Source organism: Acomys russatus, chromosome 5 (genome assembly GCF_903995435.1).
Source record: "Acomys russatus chromosome 5, mAcoRus1.1, whole genome shotgun sequence".
Classification (NCBI taxonomy): domain Eukaryota; kingdom Metazoa; phylum Chordata; class Mammalia; order Rodentia; family Muridae; genus Acomys; species Acomys russatus.
The window spans coordinates 14,500,729-14,525,426 of record NC_067141.1 but is presented as its reverse complement, the minus strand read 5'-3'; the positions used below and the strand labels follow the sequence as shown (position 1 = coordinate 14,525,426).

The 24,698-nt window shown below is 47.9% G+C and overlaps 1 protein-coding gene across 1 annotated transcript in view; it reads left to right on the top strand.

Moving 5' to 3' along the window:
• Adam12 (ADAM metallopeptidase domain 12) overlaps positions 1 to 24,698 on the top strand; it is a 328,346-nt gene that overhangs the window by 284,438 nt on the left and 19,210 nt on the right. Inside the window, exons 14-21 of the mRNA XM_051145478.1 lie at positions 980 to 1,175; positions 11,181 to 11,289; positions 11,396 to 11,594; positions 14,848 to 14,925; positions 18,443 to 18,551; positions 20,892 to 21,027; positions 21,676 to 21,784; positions 23,918 to 24,091. Coding sequence (XP_051001435.1) covers positions 980 to 1,175; positions 11,181 to 11,289; positions 11,396 to 11,594; positions 14,848 to 14,925; positions 18,443 to 18,551; positions 20,892 to 21,027; positions 21,676 to 21,784; positions 23,918 to 24,091 — 1,110 coding nt within the window. The remainder of the gene's footprint in view (positions 1 to 979; positions 1,176 to 11,180; positions 11,290 to 11,395; positions 11,595 to 14,847; positions 14,926 to 18,442; positions 18,552 to 20,891; positions 21,028 to 21,675; positions 21,785 to 23,917; positions 24,092 to 24,698) is intronic.

The window sequence follows — 24,698 nt, the reverse complement described above, 5'->3', positions numbered from 1 at the left end:
CTAAGTTCTGGAGAACGTTGGAGGAAGCTAGCGCTCCCAGGGACCTAGTCACTAGTACAGGAGAGTGCCAGGAAGGGGAGGAGGAAGGGGAGAGCAGCTGAGCCTACACTGAGTAAGGCTCAAGGTGATCACAAGGAGGGAGGGATGTGTGGTGATGCCCAACTGTCACCCACTTCTGTAGCTTTAAAGTCATCCCTTCCGGATCTCAGACATTCCAGGAGTTGGCAGGTGATTTACCTTGTTACTTTTGGGAGCATGCAGGCTAAACAAGCCTGGGACCCAGTGGCCTTGTCTATGCAGCTCAGACAAGCCACCTGGAACATTAATTTCTTCAGCCCCAAAAGATGAGATGCCGGTCAGAGGTCTAACAGCCCTCGCCTGCAGCCATTCCCATTGCTGTTGCCACCTCCTGGTCCTCATCCTCATCCTCATCCTCATCCTCATCCTCATCCTCATCCTCATCCTCATCCTCATCCTCATCCTCCCTCTACCCTCCCAGCCTCCCACTCCAGATTTCCCCATTAAGTGATGAAGAGGGCCCTAGTTCTTTAGTCAGATGACAGCATAGCACTGCTATTGAGACTGCTCTTGCTGATTTTGCTACCTCTCCCTCTCGCCCTTCCCCCCCGCCCCCCGCCCGCCTCAGATGCCTAATGATAAAGACAGCTATCAACTTAAAACATGTGATTGTGTCAGCAACCCAAGAAAAGCCCAGCTTGTCCACTCCTTGGAGAACCCTAGTGTTACCTACTGTTCCCATCTGAGCTATTCTTGGTTGCTCACCCAGCCTTATAGCACGAATGTAAACCATACAAAGGCATTTCAAAAGAGCTCTCTATCATCAAACGGGGGTGGCCTTGAAATCTCCACTGTTTGTGTGACCGTAGGATGTAGCCTGCTATGTTCTGCCCTGGGAGAGCTACTGAGGCATGCTTCCTCGTGCCTGGCACGTGTGCTAAAAGCCACCTTGTCGTTTCAGCTAAAGCCTCCAGGAACTGCATGCAGGGCTTCCAGCAACTCCTGTGACCTCCCAGAATTCTGCACAGGGACTGGCCCTCACTGCCCAGCCAACGTGTACCTACACGATGGGCACCCATGTCAGGGAGTAGATGGTTACTGCTACAACGGCATCTGCCAGACCCATGAGCAGCAGTGTGTCACACTCTGGGGACCAGGTATGTGGCCTCTCCTGGTTCTTTGAGAGACACTGGAGAGGTATGCTCTATGCGCATGAGTTTGTCTTTGCTTGTGGTGGGGATTAATCCTTTCATGCCCATTTTGCTCTGCAAAGATGCTCAATCTCGGGGCTGGAGGGATGGCTCAGTGGTTAAGAGCACTGCCTTTTCTTCCAAAGGACCAGGGTTCAATTCCCAGCACCCACATGGCAGCTCATGACTGTCTGTAACTCCAAGATCTGACACCCTCATGCTAATGCACATAAATTAAAATTAAATATTTTTTTTAAAAAGATACTCAATCTCTGAGAAGGAAAGTCTGCTTCCTTGGGAGGCATGGGTAGGATTTAAGTCTGGTCACTGTGACCCAGCATCTACGTGTAACTCCCGTGAGCAAATGAGGCATAGACGCCGGAGTCTTACTGCTTCACAGCCTCATTACTCGAGACCTCACTACCTGGAGGTCTCACTACCCAGGGCCCTCACCCTACTCCAGAGGCCTAACTACCCCAGGTGTTTAACACTCTAGGCCTTATTACTAGGTTATCTAACTGCTCCAGCGAGGGCCTCGTTACCTGGAAACCATTCTGGATCTGCTCCATTGACAGCTCCAGGGATCCTGGCTGGGACTCCTACCGGGGATGTTTTCTGGGTGTGTTGCAGTTCTTTCCATTGTGCTTGGCTGGGGCCTTACTTGAGGCTGGGAGATGACCTCAGACCTGGCCAGAGGCTCCAGCGCCAGCAGGGCCACTGTGGTCAGCCAGACTCAGACATAGGGCAGAGCCAGCTGTGGAGAAAAGCAGAGGCTTTCTGCAAGGTTCTGGTTTCCAGAGGGCAGAGGGTCTAGGTCCACATCACACATGGTTGTCGTAATGTGGTCAATCTGGGCAGAAAATGATGACCAAACACAGAAGCCTGGTTTTAACTGCCACATGGGTACAATGCCCAAGCCTGGAGAGTTCTCGGTGCCCAGCAATGATGCCCCTGTCACTTGAAGCTTTCTGAGGAAGAACAGAGTGTGGGATGAACACAGTGGCTCCCATCAGTAGATGTACCTGGTCAGGTAGAGCAAAGAGTTCTGAGACTCCTAGCCCTTTGTGCTTCCTCTTTAGAAGCTCAGTGCTAGCCTTATCGCCTGATGCTCATGAGGTCCTTAGGACAAAGGCATGGTACCACTGTTACAGAGACAAGTGCCAGAAAGATACCCGTTATACATGTATCAAACGGTCATAGGACTCTGAATGGATGAGCCAAGCAAGGTCACATTAGGACAGGGCCACTGACATCTCTACTGGTACTTCCACTCCCAGCTCTTCTGCAGGCAGGAAGCTCCCATCTAAAGTTACAGTGGCTATTCTGCTGCTCCCTTTATGGGAACTGTCCTTGGCCAGCATGCCCAGCCCTCCCGGGCTTTTTAGTACCCAGCTGTGCTATGAGACCTGGCCCCAGCTCCAGAATGAGCTCAGCTGGAACAGCACAATGTTCCTCGAGCCATTATGCTATGTAACTCTTCTAGCGCTCATGGTGACCAAAGCAGATTTTTATCAAGAGGAAATAAAAAAAGGAGAGGGAGACAGGCAGACAGAAAGACAGACAGACAGAGACTGGAAATGATGAGGCCAAGAGATGGCTCGGTTACTGAAGTACTGACTAGGCCAACATGAGGACCTGAGTCCTGACCTATTTTTATCTACATCTATGTAAAAAGCCAGCATGGCGGCACAAGACTATAATTCTAGCACTGGGGTCATAGAGACAGAGGGCCCCTGGTGCTTGCTATAGCCAGCCTACCCAGCCACCAAGTCCCTATACGTGAGAGAGCATTTCTCAAAAATAAGGTAAAGAAGTGACAGAGGATGACAGCTAACACTGACATCAACATCACGTGCATATGCATGGGGTGGGCTGGGGGTGGGAATTGTGGATAGAGACAGAGATGAGTGCAAACGAGACATGCAGAAGCCAGCCTGGCTGACAGACACTTCCCAAAAGCAAGAGCATCTGTCCCTTGAATGGTCCCCATCAAGGTGGTTGAAGCTGAAGCATGGCAGCTTTATAACCTGCACATCTTCCTGAGGAGGGTACATCCCCCAGGAGCCCCCACCCACCCCTAGCATCTCTCTCCCACCCACCTCCTCACTGGTGGCAGGGAAGAACTGGACACTGGTGCGGTGGAGCTGTTGGTGTGGTGGTATCATTGGGAGTGGTTCCTTGCACGGAGCACTGATCAGAGCAACCAAGTCTGAGGAGCCACCTCAGGCAGTGACTCCCTGGGTTTCAATGTGTCCCCCAGCAGACCTTTCCCAACCCAGACCATAAAAGAATGTCCTCAGCAGAGAGGGGACAGCTGTGGCCATTGCCTCTTAGAGCTCCTGCCACCCCTTGCAATAAGCATGACCCTTTCCCTCTATATTGGGGGGCTGCCTGGCTTTTCAATTGACAACACTCTGAGTTCCCTGTGGCCATGGCCTTAGTGGCCCGGGATAGGACAAATCACAGCTTACAGTTCTGTAGACCAGAATGCTCAGACTCAGGTGCTAGCAGGGCATGGCACGTCCAGAGATTCTCAGGGAGGGTGTTGTCTTGCTGACTTTTCCAGATTTCAGAGGTCACCTGTGCTCTTGACTCTGTCCCTCCTCCAAGGCCAGCAGTGCAGCTGTGGTCTGTCTGTCCGTCTTCTCTGACCTCTGCTTCTGTAGTCTTCTGACTCTACCCCTCCCGAATCCCTTGTAAGTACTCACAGGATTATATTAGGCCCGCCTGGGTCTCCATCTTTGCATCTCCCCACCTCAAGATCTAACATCATCTTGTCTTCCAAGCCCCTGTTGTCATGTATGGTAACACACTGACAGGGTCCACCCTGGGGAGGATGGCCTGGTGTTGAACCACCCCTGGATATACCTTCAGAAACCCCCCTGAGCCTTCTGTTAGCTCAGCTGTGTAGTGGGTTTAGTTTCTTGTATCCATGTCTTATGGTTTTATTGCTATGAAGAGACTCCATGACCACTCTAACTCTTACAAAGGAAAACATTTACTTGGGGCTGGCTTACGTTTTCAGAGGTTAAGTCTGTTACCATCATGGCGGGAAGCATGGCATTGTGCAGGCCGACATTGTGCTGGAGGAACCAAGAATTCTACATCTTGATCCACAAGCAATGGAAGACTGTGTGCTACAGTAGGCGTAGCTTGAGCATAGGGGACCTCAAAACCCACGGCCACAGTGACATACTTCCTCCAACTAGGCCACACCTCCTAATGTCACTTCCTGAGCCAAGCATGCACACACATGAGTCTACGGGAGCCACTCCTATTTGACCACCACACTGTTCCATACATGTAACATCATCTGATATAACCCATACTCTATGTAGTAGAATGCATGAAGGGCCAGTCCTGGTGCTCAGTACCTGGTAAATCTAAACTCAGCCAATGCAATGTAAGTATGTTCTCACGAGATGCTCAAGTCTTAGGGGTTTGTAAAAATGTTTCTGAGAGGACAGGACAATGAACAAGATATGGTGGGGACAGGAGAGGCAGCTTGGATTGGGGGTAGACAGCAGCCAGGTTGAAGGGGGTCTGAGAGAAACTGCCCTGCTGAAGCCATCTGGGAGAGGTAGTGTTTCTAGCCTGCAGGATGGGGTACAGGACACACAGGAGTGGCAGAGCCAAGGCAGGAAATGCAGGCAGTTCTGTTTGTACAGAGCTGGGACTTGGACAGCAGCAGAGATCCTTGTCTGTCATTCATCCTCTCGTTTGTTAAATATTTGTTGATGTCCTGCTGGGTGGAAGATGCTGACTCAAGAGCCTGCTCTTGCCAGTGGAATGCACTTCCTATGGTCCCTGCATGCTTCGCTCAGGATGTGACTCCTTCGGTGTCCCGTCCTCCCCACCACTATCCCTAAGCCTTTACCCTGCCCAGGATAAATATAGTCCCGGGGCAGAGGTGACTTCCTGGGCTGGGGCCCTGGCCAGCCAGATGTGCTGGGCTGAGCATTCTAGTGCTGTAGCGGTTGATTCAAATGAACTCTCCATGATTCAGGAGGAAAGCCTTTGTCCAGGGTACGTTTGCAGTGTCTCCTCCTCCTACTCAGCGAAAAGAGCCCAGATCTGGACCATGTTATGTAGGGGCCATTGAGGACCTCCAGGGAAGTGGGTCACTCAGAACTCTAGAACCTGAATCGTTGCTTGGATGGCTGTGCCATTCACACCCAGTGACCTGGCCAAGTTGTTGAGTCACACTGAGTTCTCTGGTTACATCCAGGATGTCTGTTACTCATGTTTTAGAGCTGGCTACCCAACGCTGACCGGATATAAAGCCCTTCCTTTTTGAGATGGACTTTTCTCAGTCCAGCATTAGATTACAATAAAATACTTCTGCATCCAACTCTCTCTACAAATAAAGCCATAGAAAATTCAAAGCATGTGCCTGCAACTCCTAAGTGCAGTGTGACAAAGTTTTAGAATACCTTCTGTGAGGTTTGTTCATTTAGTTGTTGTTTGCTTGTTTTTATTTTGTTTTGGAGTTTTTTTATGTTTTTCTTTTTTGGTTTTTGTTGTTGTTGTTGTTGTTGTTTTGCTTTGTTTTGTTTCAAGACAGGGTTTCTCTATGTAGCCTTGGCTGTCATGGACTTGATCTGTAGACCAGGCTAGCCTTGAACTCATAGAGATCTCTGCCTGCCTCTGCCCCCTGAGTGCTGGGATTATAGGTACACACCACCATGCCCAGCTCATTTACTTGTTTTTAACTAATTATTATTATTGATATTATTGAAGATCCTCCTGCTAGCTGGAGCAGTTTTCTTTTTCTACCACATTTCACTCTGTGTGTGTGTGTGTGTGTGTGTGTGTGTGTGTGTGTGTGTGTGTATGCGCGCGCGCGCACGCACGCACACATGCACACATACACTCACAAGTTGAGACCAGAAATTGTCATCAGGTGTCATCTTCAACCACTGTCCACTTTCTTTTCTGAAACAAAGACTCTCATGAACCTGGACACTGATTTGGCTAGACCAGCAGCCAGTGAGTTCGAGGGGTCCTCCTGTCTCTACTTTCCATTGCTGGGATCTGCCAGGCCAGATTTTTTACATGGGTGCTAGAGATCTGAACTTAGGTCCTTGTGCTTGCACACCAAACACTTTACTTACTGAGCTGTCTCCCTAGCTCAACATCTCACGAGTTGACACCTCGGTATCCCAGACATAAGCACTGTCAAAGGCATTGAGCTTCTGATCCCAGTTGTCTTAACATTCAGGAAGATTTTCTGTTGGCATGGCATGACCTTTCCTTCAGATGAAATACAGCTGGGATTTTTCTTCAGGCCGCAGATTTACTTTCAGCAGTGCTGTTAGCCAGAGCCTTTGGCCTGGTGATGGAGAACATTACTTGACAATTAACCTGGTAGGTATGTTATATAATCCCCACCTGCCAAAAGTCACCGGTTTCCCTTGGAGAGGTCCCCAAGCATGTTGTTACCAATATTATCACTCACCATCATCTACTGTCATTTGATTTATGCCATGTCAGCTGACCAGATAAGTTTTATGAGCTGGTAAATATTCAGTTTTTATTTGCAAGGCTGGTTTAAATGAGCGTGGTTTCCTTGAGATCCACTCAGGACCTTGCATGTACCTACAATAACTGACAGTTGCAGAGGGAAGGAAAGATACTTTGCCAAGACAGAAATTGTCCAGGAATCAGGAGACTCTTGTCCATTGTGCAAGAAGGAAACGATAGGTTTTATTCATTTGAACGTCATTTCCTGATAGATACAGGCGAAGGCCAGCTTGGAGAGAACAGAAAGGCAATGCCTGTGCTGTGGGTTTAAGTGACAAGGAATTGACATAGAGGGATGGGGGAACACTGACTGGCCAGAACTAGAGCAATGTCTTTGCAGAGGAGGGTCACGGCAAGGAGAGGATCACAAAGAGTAAACCTGGGGCTTTATTCAAGATGCCACCATCTTCATTTCCTTTTCAAAGGACACCCTGACATTGAGAACTTCCAGGCTCAGTTGCAAGTGTAAGCCACAGCACTGGAAGCCAAGGCTGGTGATTAAAATGCAGAGCAGTGTCAAGACTCCCTCGAAAGGCTGTTTTATCTCCTGCTAGTGGCCAAGCACTGAGTGTTCCGTTATTAAGAACTCAAAGGCTTTAATTGACGTAGCACTGGAGCGATAAGAAAACTGTTGCCGTTCTGTCCAAGAGACAGATGTGCAATCTCTCACCTTCCTGAGGACATACAGCCCAGAATTTTTAAGTGCAACAACTCAGGTTCCACATCTTGCCTTTGCAGTATCTTGCAAGTGGACAGGCAAGACCTACAATTCTCAAATTCTTGACTATTCTGCCTCAAAGATAAACACCAGATGGTAGCTGACAGAGAATAGGCACACAGAACACTAGCACGTCACTGTCCTGATGGATTCAGTGAGAGCCTGAGAGGGTCTGCTCCGAAGGCCATCTGTGACTTGATTTCCTTTTTGTACCTTTCCTTTGATGGTAGGTCCTTTAGATGGCATTCTATTTACAAACCCCCTGCCCTTGAATTCTCAGACTTGAACTCCATCTCTGAGAGAACAGCAATTTATCTTTTCCCAAAGCAAAGTCTCTGTCTCTGTGAGACTTACACAGGCTGGCACAGAGGCATTTTATTTGATGCCAGGGGACAAGTGAAAATCCACAGGTGCAGAACAGAACACTGGGGTGCTGCACCCACAGACCCCAGGTGCTTCATATGCAGAGCACAAGTGCTGACTTCTGGGAATGCTGGAGACGGAGGCTGGCCCAGTGGCCTTATGCTCATTTCTTCATGACTATCCTGCTATTTGTAGTCAGTAGGGAAAGAAAAAGCATGATAAATACAAGGGAGATTCATGAGAGAAAGAGGAAAAGAAGCAAAGACCATGCCCAATCTCCATGGGGTGGGAGAAACAGAAGAAGGTCCCAAGGGACTCAATAGCCCCAGATTCATAAAACATAGATTGATTTAGACTATGTACCCAGCATTGATGCTGTGTGAGATAGACTGCTCTGGCCAGGAAGGAAACTTAATGTCCATTCCTCTGGCATTGCATTGGAAAATCAGTTTTACCAGACCACAAACTTTCTATAAGGAAAACACACTACTCCTGGAAGCAGGAGTGTAGTAGAAATACTAGGTACAACCATCAAACAGTCTCACACCTTTTACACTGCAACACGTCGTTAGTAGAGCAGATGTTGCTTCAGACCATCGAGGGAAACCCCTCAGAGCTGCACTCCTATATAAGGGAGCTATTGCACAGAAGGCTGTGGCTCATGAGCTTTGCTGGAGGGAGCAGGACAAAGAAGTGCCCATGAGGTCTAGCTGGGAGCAGATTGGCCCCAGAAAGCAGCCCAGGACCCTGCATGGCGTCATCCTGTAGCCTGAGGCTGGAGGTAGCCAGAGGAGGCACGAGAATTGGACTGTTTCAACTATCTGCATCATAACAAGTTTGATTCGACTTACTCTTCAGCTTTACTCTTCCTTGTAAGAGGTATCTCCTCACACCCCCCAGAGACTCTGCAGTAGAAAGCATGAGGCAATTGGATAAGGACCAGCATTTCACACAGAGCTCTGTTCATCTCCTCCCTGCCTTCCTGCCCCACCCCCACCATCCAGTTAAAAGAGCAGCTTCCGGGTAGTGATGGGAATTGCCAGTCCCTGCTGCTGAGGAATGGAGAAGGTAAAACGTCCATCCCATCATGCTCTCCATAGACAGGAATACAGAAAGGTGCAGGGTTGTGGCATAGACCTGGCGAGTGCCACAAGCAGAAGGCTCTACCCTGCCTCCCTGTTTACACTAGTAGAGGAAGTCACGCCTGGCTTCCACCCACATGTCAGTTTCCTTTGCCTCATCACATGCTATGCTCACTGACAGAGACATATGCTCTGGATGGTGCATGTGGCAAGAGCAAACTGTAATATAGTGTCTCCTGCACCCTCATCACTTCCTGGAAGAGACACAATTAACCTCAGAACGCCATGTTATTCAAGGTTACTTCGGAAACTGACATCTCTTTAACAAGTCATTTAGAGGGCGTGGCGGGGGGGGTTGCATGTTCGTGTATGTAAGCAAGATATCCAATGTCATCCCCAATCTTTATTTTTTAAGACAGACTCTTCCGAAGCCCGGAGTTCACCGGCTCAGCTAGACTGAGTGGGCAGCGGGCTGTAGGAAGCCTCCCCAGCACTGAGATTACAGGCACAAGCTGCTGGGCCTGGCTTTGTGCAGGGATGCTGGAGATCTGAACGTAGGTCCTGCAAAGCACTTCATCAACCCAGCCATCAGCCTCTCTCTGAAGCTCATCTTTGGGGGACTTTTTTCTTCTCTCTCTCGTGGGATAAGAAGAGTCAACCAAAAGGTTTTAAACTATCTAGCGCCTGTCCAGTTGGAGGGGAAATCCCTCTGGACATGCACAGAGACTGTGAGGGTGCTACCCACGTGGTCACTAAGAGGGAAGCACGAAGCAGCTGGCACCATATTCAAGCAAGCTATCCGTTAGGTAAGGGTCAGTAGACACGGAACCAAGTGAGGAAGATTAAGTCCATGGTAGAAAAGGAAGCTGATGCTGCAGAGCCTGGGTTCTTGGCCTTTGCTGCAACAGAACATTAGCTTTGGTTTGGGCTGGTGCACCTTAGCAGTGAGCTTCAGGAGGCCTGTCTAGCATGCTTACCAGGAGTAAAGAAAAGGGAAGTACCAGGTGTGGCGGTGCAAGCTTTTAATCCCAGCCGTTTGTGAGGTGGAGGCAGGTGGATCTCTGTGAGTTCTAGGGTAACCTGGTCTACATAGTGAGTTCTAGGACATCAAGACCTCCACAGTGAGACCCCGCCTCAAAACAAACAGAGGAAGCAGAAGTTCTGGCATGGGGTGGCTAATACAGAGGTCAAGGCCAGGCACAGGAAAGAGGGTGGCATCAGTGAGTTGTGTTTGCTTTTGCTATTGAGTGGCGTGGCCATTTCTGTGAGCAGCTGATAAGGGACCAGCCCAAGTTAAATAACAATGGGTCTCACAGAGGAGGAGGACAGGAGCCCTGGCTGTGGACCAAGCCTGATTGCAATCTAGATCGCATTGTCACCTTGGAAGGCCAGCAGAGACTCCCTGGAGTTGGGAGCAGAGAAGGACATAGAGAAGGTCTGGACTTTGGGAAGTCACCCCCTAGCCATTGAAAATGCTGTGAAAGGAAATGTCCAGAGCAGAATCTGGTGTGGAAGGGAAGGCAGGCAGATGCCATGTGGCCAGGCATGGTTTGATCTGCTCTGTTCTCCTGACTTTCCTCTCTGTTACCAACAGATGCCCTTATGACTGACATATAAGAGCCCTCCGATGCTTTGGCCCTGCAGGCCTCAATCATGTGTTTTTCTCTTCCTGGCTAGGAGATACGTCTTTTTTTTTTTTTTTTAAACAGCCACTTCCTGGGTTTTCTAGCATCGATGGATCCTCCCCTACCCGACCCCCGTCTGCCAGGAAAATTCTGCTCTGCACAGTGACCATTGGGTCTTACAAAGCTATGGCCTGTGAGAACAATCTACACACACACTACTCATCACTACTCCTTGGAGCCTGCCTGGTTTGCCTTTTCTCACCGGAACTGTGTGGGATGTTGTTACATAGAGTAGCTTCCCCTGTCTGCAGCCAGCCAGCCAGCCAGCCAGCCAACCCCTCCCTACTCCTGACCAGATCCAATTGCACAGTCGGGCCTAATCTCTTGAGAGTCTGCACATGCCTTGGTCCCACATCTAAGCCTACAACACAGAAAAATGAGTGGGCTTTCTTTGAGCTGAGCCAGGAGAGAATGCCAGCTGTAGATCCTTCAGGTTTGCACCAGCCCACTCCTGAACCAGGGGGGACTGTGTGGCTCTAAACATGGAACACCCCTTCCCTTAAACCCCCGTCCCCCCGCCCCTGCCGCCCCCGAAGCCCAACGCTGTTTGGAGAAACTCCGAAGCAGTGATGGAGAAGGTGTCATTGTGTTTCTGTTCCAGGTGCTAAACCGGCTCCTGGCATCTGCTTTGAGAGAGTCAATTCTGCAGGAGATCCTTATGGCAACTGTGGCAAAGACTCCAAGAGTGCCTTCGTCAAATGTGAAATGAGGTATGAGGCCGTATAAGCCCTGCCACAGCACCACTGAGCCCACTCCTATGGCGGAGGCTGCTCTACACTGCCCCTCTTCTGAGCTTGTCTATTCTTACCCTTCCAGAGACGCCAAGTGTGGAAAAATCCAGTGTCAAGGTGGTGCCAGCCGACCGGTCATTGGTACCAATGCCGTGTCCATAGAAACAAATATCCCACAGCAGGAAGGAGGTCGGATTCTGTGCCGAGGGACCCATGTGTACTTAGGCGATGACATGCCAGACCCAGGGCTTGTGCTCGCAGGAACAAAGTGTGCAGAAGGAAAAGTAAGAACCCCAGTTCTCACTTGCATCCTAACGTTAAGTCTGGATCATAGCCCACAGGAAGAGCCTGCTTAGGAACTGGGGGTGAGGTCGGCTGATTTTCATAAAACTGCTCAGAAAATGCTCTCTGGAATCTAACTCTTTGTACCTAGGAGAAAAGTCAGTAAACAAAACCAGTCTGACCACAGAGATGCAGATGTGGGGACTTGTGGTTGTTTTCTCCCTTTAGGGTAAGGTATTTCTTCGCTCTGGGATTAGGAGGGCTGTCTGCCAGGAAATAACTTCAGAAAGAAACACCACAGTGGAGCATCTTGCTTCTAGAAAGTGCCAGAGCTCTTTTGGGCTCGTCACCTGGGTAAAATAGGAAGTTGGTGCATCTTCAGAGACTCTGTAGCGAAAACAGGAGCAGAGAAGGGAGGGGATCAGCTGAGAGACAGAGGGGCGTCCTTTGGGAGACCGAGGAAGAGGAAGGTTGAGATGGATTGACAGTGAAAGCAAGTTCAAAATTTTTAAAAGAAGAAACTAGGATTTTTGTGTTCTGCCACACTGGCTTATGTCTGTCTATGTGTGCAGGTGTGTGTACAAGTGGGTGTATGTGCATGTGTGCATGTGTGTGTGTGTAGGCTAATGTATAATTTGTATGCACATGTATGAGTGTGTGCATGTGTGGTGTCTGTGTATGTGTGTGTATGCTTGTGTATAGTTTGTATGCCCATGTATGAGCATGTGCATATGTAGTGCATGTTTTCGTGTGTGTGTGTGTGTGTGTGTGTGTGTGTGTGTGTGTGTGTGTGTGTACCTGAGCCCCATGGGCAATCTTTTTTTAATATCATTTTTTAATTAATTCATTCATATTACATCTCAATTGTTATCCCATCCCTTGTATCCTCCCATTCCTCCCTCCCTCCCATTTTCCCCCTACTCCCCTCCCCTATGACTGTGACTGAGGGGACCTCCTCCCCCTGTATATGCTCATAGGGTATCAAGTCTCTTCTTGGTAGCCTGTTATCCTTCCTCTGAGTGCCACCAGGCCTCCCCATCAAGGGGACATGGTCAAATATGGTGCACCCAAAGTCAGTCCCCACTCTCCACTCTCCACTCAACTGTGGAGACTGCCCATGGACAATCTTAACTACATTCCTCAGGCATGGTTTTCTTTCTTTCTTTCTTTTCTTTTTTTTTTTTTTTTTTTTTTTTTTTTTTTTTTTTTTGAGACAGGACCTTATGCTTACACAGCACGCACTCTGTAGACTGAGCTCCTGCTTCAGTCTCTGCTTTGCTTTTGTTTGTCTTTTCATCAAATTTCCCTTCAGATTAAATGATAGCAAATTAATTAAATGTTTCAAGAAAAATGATAAATCATCTCAATTTTTTAAGACTAATTTTCCCCATGATCATGAAGCCATTCTCAGAGGTCATGGTGAAGAGAAGACAGAACCCACAGTTTTGCTCACAGAATCCTGAAGGCAGAAATGCCCTCATCACTTGTCCCCACATATCCTGAGCCACAGACATTCTTTCTATATTTTTAAAAGTACCTTTCTTTTTTATGTGTATGAATGTTTTTGCTATGTTTATGTCTATGCACCATCACATAGTGCCCACAGAAGCCAGAAGAAGTCACCCAGGACAGTTATAAACCACCACATGGGTGCTGGGAATCAAATCTGGGTTCTCTGGAAGAATAGGAAGAGATGCTGAGTCACCATCTCTCCAACCCAGGACACTTCCTTTGAGGGAGATTTCACATTCTTCTGAACCCCCAAGCACATAGGCTTCTTTCTGTTCAGGTCTTGACATTCTAACACATTTTGTAAACTATGATCTAAGAAGCCAGGCTGCTGTATTCAAAGCTGGAGTCCCAAGGATGCCGCTGCTTGTGAAGCAGTCCTGGACGTTGCCAATGGGACCAAGACTAACTACACAGGGCACTCCCAACAGAGTCCAATGTTCAGTGCCCTCCTTGAAGCTTCTTTTTCCTTGCATGTGAATAGATGTGTGTTCATGTGTGTGAGGATACATATGTGTGCACATGTATGTGAAGACCAGAGGACAGCCTTTGGGGTGTGGGTCCTCCTGAGCTATCTACATTTTTCTCCCCCTGAGACAGTCTCTCAGCTGCCTGGAACTTGCCAAGTAGGCCAGACTGGCTAGACAGCCCCCAAGGGTCTTCCTGTTCACACTTCCCTGGCTGTAGGGTCACAAACACACACCACCATACCCCAAAGTTTATGTGGGTTCTGGGGCTCTGACTCAAGCCCTCCTGGTTACAGGGCAAGCCCTCAACTGACAGCATCTTCTCCCACCTCCTGGGGCTTCTTCATCAACTGATCCATACCAGGCTCCTCCTCCACTGAACCCTACCATTGACTTTTTTCTTAAGGGCACTCACCCTGCTCTCTGTGAACTGTTAAGGTGAGATGGCCACTTGCCCACAGGAAGGTTCTTCTACATGATGAATAAAGTGTCTGTAGTCTAAACCTTGGGCTCTTCTTTCTTACTCTCCACCAATGTGTAAAGCTGCAAGAGAGAAAAGTTCTGAGTAGTGCTCAGAGGTAACCACTTCTAACTAGCTAAGGTCCACAGCGGCTGGATAAGCAGGGAATATTCCTATGGATGCTTTGTGTCACCAGTGACCCAAAGCCCTAAACAAAACTTAGGAGAAAATCAGGTACAATTTCTCATCTCCACTAAAACCATCTTAAATGTCATTAAATAAAGAAGAACTCAATACTGTTCACATTGGACAATGTGTACAGTCAGACACCAGTAGTGTCTAAGGGAAACAATGTAAGTTATTACACTCCATCCGTGCGCACAAAAACGAGAGCCTTCTCCAAGATTTCCTTGCTTTCTCTTTCACATCTGTGTCTGGAGCGTGTGCAAGTATATGTACACATTTGTGATGTGTGGAAGCCAGAGGTCAATTTCTGGTATCATTTGTCCAGTGACATCTACCTCGTGTTTTTAAGTCAGGGTCTCTCACTGGAACCCAGGGTTCAACTACTAGGTCAGGATGGCTGCCCAGCAAGCTCCAAAGATCCCCCTTTCTCCACAAGCACACACCATCACACTTGGGAGTCTTTGGTTTTTGTTTTTTTACATGGCTCTGGGGATTGAACTCGGGTCCTTAGGTTTGCACAGCAAATACTTTACCAACCGAGCCACTTCTCAAGCCTCCTGCTCTCTCCCTTTCATGTGTCTGTGTGAGGGAGGGAGCAGACGTGCTGAGGCATGTGCTGTGTGTCTCCTACAGATCTGCCTCAATCGCCGGTGTCAGAACATCAGCGTCTTTGGAGTTCACAAGTGTGCGGTGCAGTGCCACGGCCGAGGGGTAAGTGAGATTCGTCACCGTCACTCAGCCAGCCCACACCCAACTAATCGGTTTTTTTTTTTTTTTATGTATTTATTCTATGTGCATGAATGTTTGCCTGCATGCATGTTAGTGTGCCTGCTGCTCACAGAGGCCAGAGAGAGGGTCTGATTCCCTGAAACTTGAGTTAAGAGATGATTATAGAAGCTTAGAAACAAACCCAGGACCTCTGCAAGAGCATCAAGTGCTCTTAACCGCTGAGCCATCTCTCCAGCCCCTGCTAGCCACAGCTGTTTAAAACTACAGGAACCAGTGACTGTCTTTTCAACATTTTCTTCCCGAGGAGTTAACTGTCTCTGACCTTTACATAGCAGGAGAAATGTCACTTTCATCTAACAAAGAAAATCAGATTGAGAGGTAATTATCTTTTGAATTAACATTCTGTGATATAAAGAAAGAATTTTGTCATCTTCAAAGTAATTTTGAAGCTAACCTTGCTTCATGAAGGGCTCATATTAGCATTTCAAGCAGGGCCATCCCTGTCGCTCCAACAGCCCAAATGCATCTCAACCAAGATGCTGGCAAGAGGATGAAAATGAGGACATCAGATCTACCAACCCCATGTTCTTGAACGCCCTTGCCGTGGGTTTTGTCTGCCCCATGTGCCTGAGTTCAGAGAAGCTTTAGGGAAGAAAAGGACTCTAATTGTTCAAAATGTAACTTATTTTTCCTGATGCAGTTCATTTTTTTTCCAATGGGATTACATTCATCTTGATTAGCTGTGCCAGTGGCTCATTTGCTCTCCTGAAGGCTTTTTCTACAGAAACCGTGCTCTAAATTGTACTTCTAGGGATTACAGAGGTCTTTGCAAAATCACCACCATGCTGTAGTCATGATAGGTTTCCAGGCTTCCTCAGACAGGCGTGTTGATGTTGTGTACAGCTGGCTCTATCAAACTCTTTTCATGTCTTCATTGAAATAAAGATTTTATTATATTATTATTATTATTATTATTATTATTATTATTATTATTATTATTATTATTATTATTTTCAAGGCAAGGTTTCTCTGTGTAGCCTTAGCTGTCCTAGACTCACTTTGTAGACCAGGCTGGCCTTGAACTCACAGAGATCCACATGCTTCTGCCTCCCCTAGTACTGGGATTATGGGTATGTGCCACCATGCCCGGCTTGGACTATAGGTTTCTTTCTAATGACAATAGATGAACTAGCCAGGGCCTTTTGTTTTGGTGATGGGGCTAAGGCCAATGTGGTACTGAGGATGTGTCCACAATAACCTTGCTGGCCCAGTGAAAGGGCCAGAGACCTCTCTTTCTGGTATCTACAGGTCTTTTGTACATGTTGGCAAACCAAGGCCTGTACTTTCCAGAACAGCCAGCTATGACATAGTGCGGTAGTTAATGTCAGTTGTCAACCGTGTGAGATCTAGAGTCTCCTGGAAGATGGCGCTCTGGCATGCTGTGGTAGATTATCTTAACTAGGTAACTGAGGTGGAAAGGCATGCCCACTATGGGTGGCATCATTTCCTGGGATGGGATCCTGGACTGTATAAAAAGGAAAAAGTGACTGTGCACAGCATCGTGAGTCTCAAATTCTTGACTGTAAATGTGATGTGACCACCCATTTCAAGCTACTATCACCATGACTTCTGTACCAAGATGGACTTGGAACAATGAGCCAAAAGAAACCCTTTCCACTGTAAGTTTTTTTCCTGTGGTATTTTACTGCAATATAAGACATTTTGGTAACCAGGAGCTTGGCCCTAATCCCTCTATGATGAACTCAGGCTCAGCATCAATACTTGCAATTAGGGAGCCTAGACTGAAATTTCCCACCTCAAGCTAAGACCACTCCAGGCAAGATGTAAGCCTCATGGTTGGTTTGCCAACAACAGTACCTTTGCCACGTATGCAGGACGTACCATAGACACCAGAGAGCTGTCTGACCCACTTGCTCTTGACCAGCCAATATTATTGTGTGGACACACCATTCCAGCCTCATGAGTCTTGGCCTCATTGCTAAAACAAAAGAGCTGGGTTAGTCCATCCTTTATAACCATTAGAAAAAAGATCTATAGCCAGTGATCACAAAAGACAGAGTCCTAATAGGCAGGAAGGTCCTAGAAAGTGTACCCCTGCTTCTCAAAGGCTTTGTTCACTGGACATGTCATTGGACTCTTCTCAGAAGCCAGTTAGAGCAGGAAGCCACCTCAGGCAAGACAGACTGCAATGACTTGTTTGCCTTCCAGTAGTCAGACATATATGTGGCCCCTGTGTTTTCACGCAGGGCCCTCAGATTAGTTCACTGGTTCCGCTGACTCCCATACCACAAACCATCCAGAAATTCTTCATCTGTGATTTACAGTGTTTAAGTGGAAGGGGAGCATAAGCACCAGACAACCATCTTTTATCTAGACAGCTCTCCCCAGGCATCCTAACACTGTCCTGCCCCTCTCTAATATGTCAGATGGGCCTTTACCCAGTGTTCCCAAAGCTTAGCCTACTTTTCATAAAACAAACCCACGCTCCTGCAGCTAGGATGTAGCTCTGTCAGCAGAGTGTTTGCCTCACATGTGCAAAGCTCTGAGTTTGATCCCAAGTACCTAAGAAAGTGGGCACGGTAGGACACACCTATAATCTCTCAGCACTCAGAAGGTGGAGGAAGGAGACCCGAAAACTCAAGGTCACTCTTGACTGCATAGCTAGTTCAAGGCTAGCCTTGGATACTTGAGACCCTGTCTCAAAAACTGAAAGAGCATCTGGTCTTCACACTCCACATGAAGTGGTTCATCTCCCGTTTGTCGAGTTATATATCAGTAATGAATCCAAACCAAAGAGCCACTGTGGGTGACCCTTGGCAAGGAGATGGACAGACTCCATGGGAACTTGGTCTCCCATCAGGGTGCATTATCCAAGAACAGCAAGGGCAAAGGCACCCTCTCCCGCCATCTTCTTCACGAGGAAGAATTCTGTCTCTGCCTATGATGACAAGGAGGCAGATAAGTGCCACAGGGGGCTAGAGGAGTGGGCATTTGGGGATAAGAGTGGACTCACAGAAATGTTGGCAGACCCCTGTGAACTTCCATGGACATCAGAAAATGAGGGTCCCAGCTATAGGCCTACCTCCACATCCCAGCCTGTTGGGTTCCTCCCTGTGCCTCCTGTCTGAAAGAGAAAGGTCTATGCCACAATGGTCTGATTCTGGGTCCCTTTAGTGGGACCCTCCTTACCACAAAGAAGGGCAGTGCCACAGCTTTCCCAGGTTGAAAAAAGAAATGAGGCCAGGAAAGGGAGCTGGGTCTCAACAACAGCTCCTGACCGCAGGCAGGTTGTGCTGCTCTCCCCTCCTCAGGCTCTAGCCAACTCCATGGTGGGGAATTGTTGCAACTGATCCTCGTGGTTTTGCATTTATGAGTCCACATATATTGGTGAGAGGATCTGGTAGAGTACCCTTGCTCTTTCATGTCTTAACCCTGTCCCCTCTGGATGAGTTTTTTTAAATCTACTTTTGCCCCAAAGGTATGTAACAACAGAAAGAACTGCCACTGTGAGGCCCACTGGGCCCCTCCTTTCTGTGACAAGTTTGGCTTTGGAGGAAGCACAGATAGTGGTCCCATCCGGCAAGCAGGTGAGTGAAACCTCGTTGGATGCCGAGCTGCTGCGGGCTGTGGATCCTGGTCAGGCCATTTTCTCTCTCCCTCTGACACTTTTCTTAGCTAAGGCATTGTCCATGGTGAACTGCCAAATGTGTATGAATGTTACTGACATAGCAAAGGACTTTGTAACAGATAGCTTTCGTGTGCTGATGCTCCAGTACAGTTTAAAACTTTGATCAGAGGAGTGTTACCCCGGGAGTGGGGTGGGAGAAGGGAGAAAGAGAGGGAGAGAGAGAGAAAAAAAAATGAACATGCAAGAACATGACATGCATCAAGGCATGGTGGCACACACCTTTAATCCCAGCACTCGGGAGGCAGAGGCAGGCGGATCACCGTGAGTTCGAGGCTAGCCTGTCTACAAAGCGAGTCTAGGAGAGCCAAGGCTACACAGAGAAACCCTGTCTCTAAAACAAAACGAAGAAAAACAGAACATGACATGTAAGAGGTATGACAGCTAAGTTAAGCATGGTGGTTCATGTTTGTAATCCCAGAACTGAGGAAGCAGAGATAAGATGAGTCCTGGGGGCTAGCTGGCTAGCCAGTCTAGCCAAATCAGCGGACTCTAAGTTCAGTGAGAGACTCAGTCTCCACAATCAGGTGCAAAGCAATAGAGGAAGATTCCTGATGCCAACCTCTTGCTTCCGCATGCATATGTAGACACACACCACACACAGAGAAGAGAAAGGCAGAGAACTACCTGTGCCAAGGCCTGGAGTCAGGGTGGGGAAGGACAGGGTGACAGTCACTAAGGGCCGCTTGCAGGGCTGTTGGGCAAACTAGTATATGCGGCTTAACCTGAACAGTCCTGGTAGGTAGACAGGCTAGTCGAGGGGTCCCTGTTATCCAGGACTTCATGATTCTGATTGGGGAGTATAGTCATGATGCTGCCTGGGGCGCTGGCAGTGGTACAGCCACTCCTGGCAACAGGCAACCCTGAGGTGTCCAGGTGCCATTTAGGTCCTAGCAGAACTTTGATTGGCTATACAGGCCAGTTTAAGACTTAAAGGTTGATCTCAGGAACTGAAAACTGCTCGTCACTTTTTACTTAGATTTGTCATGAGGCAACAGAACTCTAGCTGAAGCCCCAGGCTGCTACTACAAGCTTGAAAGGAGACCAGCAACGATGCTCTTCCAGGAAGACTGTCATGGTCGTCTCCATAGGACAATCCAGTTGAGGGCAGAGTGTAGAGACAGAAAGCAGAGAGACATTGTGCCCAGAGTGAGGGCTACGTGGATCAACAGCAGCTGAGTGGTGAAAGGAGGCAGGGAGAGGGTGACCCTGGCTCCCCAACAGGCTAGTTGAGGGGTCCCTGTTCTCCAGGACTTCATGATTCTGATGAAATCCCAAAGAAGCCCTGCCCCCACCCCCCGTGATTCCTAGCACCTCCCAGATCATCTCTATCTATCGCTGTGGTTGGAAGCCAACCTGATGGGTTAAAACTCCCTCCTTCCTATGTGTGCTAAATAAAAAGGCATCAAATCACAAGAGGAAAAACAAATACTTTAAAAAAAGAAATCTCGTACTAAGTTCAAATCTGCTATGCAGCCAAGGATAGCCTTGAACTTCTCATCCTCCTGCCTCCACCTCTCAAGTTCTGGGGTCATAGGTGTGAGCATCAACACATCTGGCTTGTAGCATTCTGCCTGGGGATAAAACAAGAGCTTCCTGCATGCTAGCCATACACGCTACAATTTTCATAGACAATTAGCACAGCATTGTTCCAACACCAAGGAGCTTGCCCACAAAGTCCCTCTCTAAAAGACTGAAACCAAACCCGGGGGTTACTTCATTTATGCTGAAAATTTGTTTTCCTTTTTCACTCTCTAATTTGAGATGCCCCAAAATGAAGTCTCACTCAAAAACAAGTAAATGAATGAAAGAGAAAAGTAAACTCAAACTGCTGTGACAAGAGCCTAAATCAAGGATATGTGGAGAGGGGTCTAAGATGACTTTTGGGGAGCCCCTGGTCCTGGTAAGATGGTCCCCTGGTACTTTGTGTGGCTCCACAGTTCACTCTGCTGTGGTTTTGCCTAGTAGACTCTGTGTGGTCCAGGCAGGGTCCCACCTACCAGACCACGTCCCTGCATTAGCAAGTTCCAAAGTTGTCACAGATGAATAATGGCGGCATAGAACAGAGCTCAAACACGACCTTTGAAGAGAAACTAATTTATTAGGACGCCGTTCAGGGATTTACGTGCTCTGGTTCTGTTTGTTCCTTTAGAGCTCACTCTGCCATAAATGTCACAGTGCGATGTCTCCCATATTTTATTGGACCGGCCTCCTCCCCTAAGCCAAATGTGTTTTGTTTCAGATAACCAGGGCTTGACTGTAGGAATCCTGGTGAGTGTCCTGTGTCTGCTCACCGCTGGATTTGTGGTGTATCTCAAAAGGGAGACGTTGATGCGGCTGCTGTTCACACATAAGGAAACCACCATCGAAAAGCTAAGGTACACCATCCCTTCGCAAAAATAAAAAAATAAAAAATGATGGCTGAATGTTCAACAAACTGTTTCTAGCTGTGTTGTCCTCAGCAAAGGAGGAGACACAAATGTTCTGGAGAGCAACAATGGGTCTTTGGGTTTAGTCGTTGTTGTTTTTGGTTTTTTTGTTTTGTTTTGGTTTGGTCTTTTTGTTTTTGTACATGTATGCCAGGCCAGCTGTCCGACTCTCCCTTCAAACTATGTGCTGCCCATTACATAAACAGGTCTGGTGTCGCTAAATTCCACGAGTGGGTCTTTTCTCATCTTTGCACTAATATTTTTTTACAAGACATGTGGACACTGGAATGTGTTCCTCAGATGGCAGAGCTTTGGGCCCAAATGTATTTGGAGACACTATTGCTGAAATGCCAGCTTCGTCCCCTGTGTATCCAAAGCTAAGTTTCTGTGGTTTTCAGGTAACTAAACAATGGCTGGAGAGCAGGGATCAGTATTAATATTTTCATCTCATAGGCATATTGGTCATTTTTCCCCTGCATGCTTGCCCTATGGAGTTAAAATAAGAGACAGTCTAAGAGTCACCAGGAATGGGATATGAAGAGTTACAGCAAGGAGGAGGGCAAGCCCTTACTTAGCAAGTGTTGGATTGCCTTGCAGGTGTGTGCACCCTTCCCGGACATCCAGTGGCTCTCACCTTGGCCAGCCTCACCCCGCCCTCGGAAAAGGCCTACTGATGAGCCGGCCACCACATTCCAACACCCCTAAGGTAGGTCACACGAGGACTTAGAAGGCTTGAGGCAGCATGGGAAGTGAAACACTTAGTCGGCACCTTCGGTTCAACCGTAACCTGTCTGGTCCTGCAATACCGAGGTCAGTCAGTGTCCCCACACAGTGGTTCTGTGGATATCATCATACGCCACAACCAATCTCTGCAGTGACCTGGACCCAGCTCTCAGCAGCCCCCTGTCACCAGGCCCCTCCTATAGTTCCCAGGGGCCACCAGCTGTGTCTAGGTGAGCTTTCTGGCCTGTGTCTAAGTTCCACCAAGCCTCAGTTTGCCAAGAACTGTGAAAGCCATGCCCCTCTATTCCTTTAAAGAGCTATACCCTTATCCTTAGGTATCCCATGGTTCCCAGCGTCTCAATGTTTTATTTACTCATGGAATTTGTGAATATTGAACTCCATTATGGTTTGGGTGTGAAATTCTCCCATTGGCCCATGGATTGAATGCTTGGCCTCTGGGTGGCAGTGCTATTTGGTGAGGTTCAAGGGAGGGGGTGGGAGGGGATGACAGGAAGTAGAGCCTCCTGGAAGAAAGCAAGGAGGCAAGAAGAGAGGATGTAGAGGCTTGCTGGTCTCCTGTCCCTCGCTCCCTGTTTCCTGTCCACCCAAAGGTTCTGTGCACACTTCTACCATGTTGTTCTACTTATGAGCACAGGGCCAGGCCACCACAGGCTGAACCTCTGCAGCCATTAGCCTTAATAAACCTTTCCCCTTCAAGCTGCTCACAGCAGGCACTCTGTCACAGCAATACAATGTCCGACTGATGCAAACCCAGATACATTACCACAGGGAACAAGATAGATGTTAAGAAATGAGAAATTACTGAGAAGAATCTTATCACCAATTCAACAGGCAATACACTGTTTTCCTGCTCTTGGTCTAAAAGGTAGAGGTTGCAGTCCTAACAGGAAGCCATCACTCTCGTCCCTAAGCCTGGACCCACCAGCTAGACAGGCCAAAAAAGCAAGAGCTAAAATCTGGAAATGACACAAAGGTCTATCAGCAGGCAACAGGATGAATGGCGGCATATGACACAGTGGTTGCTACTTGGCACAAAGACAGAGTCAGGCACAGATTCGCACAGCATCAAGGGTAAAGCTCAAAAGTAGCCATCCCAAGCCAAAGAACCCTGTCAAAAAAGGAGCACACACTCTATGACACTACCTATCCACAGCCTTAAAACATGAACACTCATTTGGAATGACACAAAGAGGATGCCAAGGTCTAGGGGAAGTAAGGTAGGAGAGGCACAAGTGACGAGGAAGCTCTCCTAGGTGAGAGACACACTGCCATGGCTGTGACAAGTCCAGTGAGCATGAACATCAGTCAATCCAGGCATGCAAGCTCAGTACATAAGGAGTATCTTCAGTTCAGATAAAAACCAGGGTAAAAATCACTTAGCTGGGCGGTGGTGGCACACGCCTTTAAGTCCAACCGTCTGAAGGCAGAGGCAGATGAGTTCAAGGACATCCAGGACTACACAGAAAAGCCCTATCTTGGGGGAAACAAAGAATAAAAACACTTATGCACATTAAGAAAATTGGGTAGCAGTCAATGAAAGTATTTATAAAAAAGAGTGTGGAATACCAGTTCTGCTGTACCTGCTCTGGTCCTCCTCCCAACACAAGCAAGCTCGTCCAGAGAGGAGCACCTCAATTACTGGAGCGGGCAGCTCTCACAGTACCCTTAGCCCTGTGCACACTAAGCTCACACCTTGTGATCCAGTCTGTGTCTTCATACTGGGTACTTCAAGTTTCATTCACTGGTTTGTTAATTTAAACCAGCCTGAAGACAGGTGAATTGAGGTGGCCTTCTCCCTAGCCAACACTAGCTTCAAACTCTCAGTCCCCCTGCCCTGCCCTTCCAAATGCTACTGTCACCATTTTGGGTTGTAATGTTGTTGTGGTGGTTGTTTAAATCTATATAAAAACACATCTCTCGAAATTTAGGGGGTGTTTCCTTTCAAATTTTGAAGTGTAAATAAGTAAATGCAGTCCTTCAGATAGACACCCTGGACTTTCCCTTCTCACAGAGGCAGTGGTCACAGACCAGTTAGCACTCTTCTTCCCTGCGTAGTGTCACCCATCAGAGCTGACTCTCTGCTTTGACCATGCAGGACAGGCGCTCACTGCAATGCCAGAACATCGACATCAGCAGACCCCTCAACACTCGAGCCATCCCTCAGCCTCAGTCACCTCAGCGAGTGCTCCTGCCCCTCCACCAGGCCCCACGTGCATCCATCGGCCCTGCCAGGCCCCTGCCTGCCAATCCTGCAGTCAGGCAGGCCCAGGTATGCCTCCCATGCTACTGGATGTGATGCAGTTCAAATCTAGGCTCTGCTAGTTGCTAACATGTAAACTTGGGCAAACTGCCTACCATAGTGGACTTAAGTCACTCAGATGGTTACTGAGTTAACCCATATACAATGCCTAAGGTGCAGTAGCTGTACGATACTTTATAACTAATATTTTTTTAAATATTAAAAGTTATTTCCATGGTAGTATAGTTTATCATCTAAACCAGAACTTAAAACTCTTCTGCCCTGAGTACTTTTTACCTGAGGAATTTTTCTAGGACTCCAGTTATATAGGTAAGAAATGATAGGAAAATATTCAAAGTCTTTGTTTTCTGTCATTAAGCCTTTGGTTCTGTGCGAGCAGCAAACCTAACAGTCTTGGATCCGAGATGAGGCATTCTGAGCAGTGTTTGTCAGGGATCTATGATGTGGTCGGTCGTGTTGTGTGTTCAGGACCAAGGCCACAGTGAAGTCACAGGATGCGACATGGGCAAGCACTGCCAGAACACCACAACTCCAGTACACATTTGGCTTTGAATTAGCTCTTGGTTGCTACATGTTCAGTTAGAGACCCACAGCTGAAGAAGCTGAGATTTCTTTT